Genomic DNA, 5,640 nt, shown 5'->3' with positions numbered 1-5,640 from the left:
GCTTGCTAGCAAGTTAGCCTGTTATATTACATACAATTTCACTTATCACATAAACGGAGTAGAGAGATGATTGAAGACAATAGCGAATTATTTGCATATCGAGTGCGACCAGCATATTTGTTTTTGCGCTAAGTGGAGCTTCAAAGGTTTCTGTGTGTTTTGCACATTAACTAATGTATCTCAAGTGTGGAGAGAGTGTAAATAAGAGACTGAATAGGCAGTAGCTTCGTTTATTATAATAGAGCTTTGTGAGATTGCGAACTAAGATGAGTGACAGCTTTAATCATTTTTAAGGGAGTTTGTAAACGAGATATTGATTTATTATAACAGTTAAATAAACAAGAAGTTATTATGAAGTGACTTACATTGTCTGACTATAACACTATTGCCTGATTTTGCTCTATTTCGTCATCAAAAGTAATCTGAAACAAGTCACAGCTGAGCCGCAGCGCATCTCCACTCAAACACAGCGGCACAGTTTATGAATGAACGTGGTTTTTAAACGAATCTAGTGAAATGATTCAATTTCCCGTTCATTAAGAGTCACTTGCTTTATTCTTGAATGAACCATCCGTTCAAACGAATCAAATGAATATGATTCAGTAATTAAATCAGTGTCTTACCACCACCTGCGGGCAGATCGTTTCAGTTATTTAGATCATTTAATATTTCTGTGTTCAAAATTGTATATTTTTGTATACGATATAAGTCCAAGAGAAAAGCATGGAAATATATATTTTCCTCCCGTCTCATATTTATTTGTCTTACAAACATTTACTGTGTCTGGTATGATAAGAATGGGGTCTGGTGCACTGATGCAGTTGCAATGTAGGCTATACTGCAAAAGATATGGTGCCCATATATATTGTGGAAAAGCTGGGGTTTCTTTACATGCTAAAAGTAGTGGGGGGGGGGGGGAATCGATTTAAATTGTAAATTGGATTTTTTGTGAAAATTATTTTTAGGCCATATTGCCCAGCCCTCGAAATAAGTAGAGTCATTGCAAGGGCAGTTTGAAGCGTGTCAACACACAGAGGCTGTATATGTAACAACAATCAGCAGGCCATCCGCACGCTATGCTGGCATTTGTTTTAATACAAGTTGTTTATGAAGTTTATATAATGTGTATTGTATAAATATTATTATTATTATTATTATTATTATTATCATCATTACGTATTTTAAGTCATTTTAAAAACTATTGTTCACTTGTGCCAAAATGTGCCTAAATATGTTCAACAGAAATAGTTAGCTTTGTTCTGTAAAACAACAACAACAAAAAAGTAAACAATTTTTTTTTTATATATATATATAATTGATTGTGCATTGTCATACAGCCATCATGTATGATAATCTGTTAAAATGTCCACCAAAGAGGATGCTGTCTGAAATATTTTACCAGTTAAGATGTGTTTAACTGACACTTTAAACCAGCGGTAAAATAAAGCATAGACCAGAGGGTTCAGACCTGAGTTAATGTACAAAGCCCATAATAGAAATGTTGCTATTTTGAAAGAGATTACTGTATTCACTGTTAGAGACAAGATATAGTATGGAATCCAGCAAAGCAGATAAACTGTCACAATGATTCCTAATGTCAGAGCCGCTTTACTCTCAGATTTCCTCTTCATTGAACCTTCTGTTACACATTTACCACCCTTCATCAGAGAGTTTATAACTTTTACTTGTTGATGAGCAACATAAAATATCTTTAGATATAAAATTATAATCACAGTACAAGGGAAAATGAAGGACAAGAACAGATCAGTCATACCCCAGGCAAAGCTAACCATAAAGGGACACTCTCCGTAACACATGTATGCTCTACTTGCTCTATCAAAATATCCATTATCTGTTATAAAGGAAATATTGTAAGTTGAAGACCACAGCCAGCAGATACATATGATGACTAGAGTTTTAGTTGTTGTTATTTTTTGTTGGTACAGTAAAGGGTGACACACAGCAACATAACGATCAACAGCAATTAAAACTAAATTATTAAGAGAGGCTGAGAGGAGCACCCCTGTAAATGCCAAAAACAGTCCACAGAAAATGTCTCCAAAGTGCCAGCATGTCTCAATCAATTTGATGGCCTGTATGGGTATCACAATGAGTCCAACAAACAGATCAGCCACAGCCAGAGAGAGAATGATCAGGTTGGTTGGAGTGTGAAGCTTCTTGAAGTGAGAGATTGAGATGATCACCAGCAGGTTCAGAAACACAGTCCATACTGACAGCAATGAAAAAAACACATACATGATATTATATTCATGCCTGGAGCGTTTTCCTTTGATACATGATGAGTTGATGGCAGGAAAGCAGTATTGAGTCTCATGATCCTCTGTCTCATAGTCCATGAGTGAGTCTCCTACTGTTAGGAGTTTGTTCTGCTTTCCTTACTGTGCTTTTATTTATACAGTGTCTGGATCTGACTGGACCACCCATATACCGCCCACTGTGAAGCTGCATAATAATATATTTTTTTTTTAGTGAATGTATTTAGGGGCAGCTGTGAATATCCATCATTTTAGCAATATGGCTGCCCACTGCTCCGAGTGTGTGTTCACTGTGTGTGTGTGTGTGTGTGTGTGTGTGTGTGTTTGTTTGTTTTTGTGACATATCAGGACACAAATTGGTGTAATAACATGGGTATGACATAGGTATTACAAGGAGAGGGTGACTTATGAGGACATTGCCCATGTCCCCACTTTTCAAAAGGCTTATAAATCATACAGAATACGTTTTTTTGAGAATGTAAAGATATGCACAGTCTCCTGTGAGGGCTAGGTTTAGGTGTAGGGAAGGTGTAGGGTGATAGCAAATATCGTTTGTACAGTATAAAAACCATTACGTCTATGGAATGTCCCCACAATTCACAAAAACAAACGTGTGTGTGTGTGTGTGTGTGTGTGTGTGTGTGTGCACTTGGATGGGTTAAATGCAGAGCACAAATTCCAAGTATGGATCACGATACCTGGCCACACGACACATCCTTTCCTTTCTTTCCATTATTTTCCTCTCCTTCCTTTATTTAGGCGCACAATATAAGCCTGTGCTCTCACATTTGGTATCCAATGTATTCTATTATTGTATTAGCATAAATTTTTCATTTTTCAAAATTTTCAAGTTCAATCCATTGTGTGGAATAAAAATAAGATATTACAACATATTACAACACAGCATCATTTAACTACATATTTATGTCCTTCAGGTATTAAGAATGATGTTATAAAAGTAATGTCAATCAGAGAGGATGCCAGGTGAAGTAAGAAAGAGCTTGATTGACAGGCAATCCGACCAACCATAACAAAGAATCCTCCATTTTTTTGTCAGACAAACAAACCAGACAGAGTAGATTAAAAAAATAGTGTGTATTAACTAGCGCTGTCAATCGATTTAAAAAAAAAAGTAATGAATCGCACATTTTTTTCTGAAATTGCAATAATTTCACATTCAATCTTAAAATTAATGTAGAAATTAATTATACTTTTTTTAATGCGTTTCATTTTATGACTGAAAAGCAAATAACACTAATACCAACTGATGTAACTGATGGTCACGCAAAATCAGTGCTGGATCTACCTAATTAATGACACATGTGGTTGCATTGGGCTCCCGTGACCACCAGGGGCCGTTATGTCAGTGGTTCAGACAGTAATGCTTGGTGGTAATGACTTGTAATAAGTTTTTTGTGTTAGTCATGTTAATGCTTGAAAATTAAGAGGCTGCACTATCGGTCTGCTGATGAAGAAAAAAGAGAGAAAGTAAGTGACCTAGATAAAGGTAAAGTGATGAATTTTGAAAGTATATTGTTGAAATGGCAGTTGCTGAATCATTTCTTTTTCGTTTAATATTCCGCATTATGAGAACATTTTGAAGACTCTGTTTCAACAACGGTGTCAAATGGTATGCAGGACTTATTTAGTGCCGAATCCTTCTAGATTAGGATTTGGGACTCTGTTTCTGACCGTCTGTGTTCTGATACTTGCAATAATTTGCATTTATATATATATATAATATATAAATAAACAACAGATTCGACCTAGAACGTTTTATCTTATTTGTCTACTGCCTATGCTAATTTTCTTCAGAAGTTATGACTGATAAAAATGTGTATGCTTTTAAACTAAAGTTGCGTTGTGTAGTGCACACTGGACGCAGACCCTTATATATGCATAATTCCTCCTGTCCTACCACTCTGCCTCGTTCATGTTCTGAGTGGGATTCAAACCGAAATCGTTGGTATGGGAGGAGGGTTTGCTAACAAGAATTCTTGAGACTGCAGTCTCTATCGTCAGTCACTACCATGCCTCTAGAGATCAGGGTAGTTAGGTTTATTCACACAACTCTCAGCAGCTGCCCTCCATAACATTCACCCCCCAAACCTCATTCTCTTCTGGGTCACGGCACCAATGTAACTCCTCCGGTCTTAACCACCTGCCATATTCTTTTTCGGAGTGGGACTCAAAACCTGGGTTGTCGGGCTGGTAGGTGGGCATATTAACAAGGCCACTAAAGACTGCAGTCTGTAGCGTAATTCACTACTAAATACAGTGAGGGCAAAAATTATTTGATCCCCTGATGATTTTGTACATTTGCCCACTGACATGATCAGTCTGTAATTTCAATGGTAGGTTTATTTGAACAGTGAGAGACAGAATAAAAAAAAAAAAAATACAGAAAAACACATTTTAAAAAAAAAAAGTTATAAATTGATTTGCACTTTTAATGCCTGCAAAACATGACTTGTTGGCAATCACAGAGATTGCATGTTTCTTGTAGTTGGCCACCAGGTTTGCTCACATCTCAGAATGGATTTTGTCTATTGAGGCTGATGTTTGACAACTCAAACCTTCAGCTCCCTCCACAGATTTTCTATATGATTATGGTCTGAAGACTGGCTAGGCCACTCCAGGACCTTAATGTGCTCTCTGTGTTGGTACAATGAGGTGTCTTTCACTGGAGGATCTCAGACTTCTGGAGGGAGTGTAGATTCGAAGTAGTGAATGGAGGTAGGCAGGTGATGAGCCGATGGCTATCCTATATGCCAGCATCAGTGTCTTGAATTTGACGTGAGCTGTAATCGGTAGCCAGTGCAGGGATATGAAGAGAGGTGTGACATGGGCCTTTTTGGGCTCATTGAAGACCAGTCGTGCTGCTGCATTCTGAATCATTTGTAGAGGTCTGATTGTACATGCTGGAAGATCGGCTAAAAGAGCATTGCAGTAGTCCAGCCTGGAAATGACCAGGGCCTGGATGAGGAGTTGTGAAGCATGCTCTGTTAGGAAGGGCCTGATCTTTCTGATGTTTGGGCAATGCAAACCTGCAAGGTTGAGCAGTTTTAGCTATGTTGTCTTTAAAAGTCAATTGGTCGTCAAAGATTACACCAAGGTTTCTGGCTGAAGTCGATGTGGTTGTTGATAAACCTAACTGGATGGAGAAATCATGTTGTAAAGTTGGAGTGGCAGGAAAGATAAGGAGTTCAGTCTTTGCTAGATGGAGCTGTAGATGGTGTTCCTCCATCCATGCAGAGATATCTGCCAAGCAGCCTGAGATCCGTGCAGCTACCGATGGATCATCTGGTTTGAATGAAAGATAGAGCTGTGTGTCGTCAGCATAGCAATGGTAGGAGAAGCCATG

General features: G+C 37.9%; 1 protein-coding gene across 1 annotated transcript; it reads right to left on the bottom strand.

Moving 5' to 3' along the window:
* Positions 1-1,340: 1,340 nt before the first annotated feature.
* LOC141298905 (trace amine-associated receptor 13c-like) lies at positions 1,341-2,405 on the bottom strand. Its single transcript, XM_073829207.1, has one exon. The coding sequence runs from the start codon at positions 2,355-2,357 to the stop codon at positions 1,341-1,343; it is 1,017 nt and encodes a 338-aa protein (XP_073685308.1). The 5' UTR covers positions 2,358-2,405.
* Positions 2,406-5,640: the final 3,235 nt, after the last annotated feature.

This window comes from Garra rufa, chromosome 23 (assembly GCF_049309525.1).
Source record: "Garra rufa chromosome 23, GarRuf1.0, whole genome shotgun sequence".
NCBI classification, from domain to species: Eukaryota; Metazoa; Chordata; class Actinopteri; order Cypriniformes; family Cyprinidae; genus Garra; species Garra rufa.
This window is presented reverse-complemented; position numbering and strand designations above follow the sequence as displayed.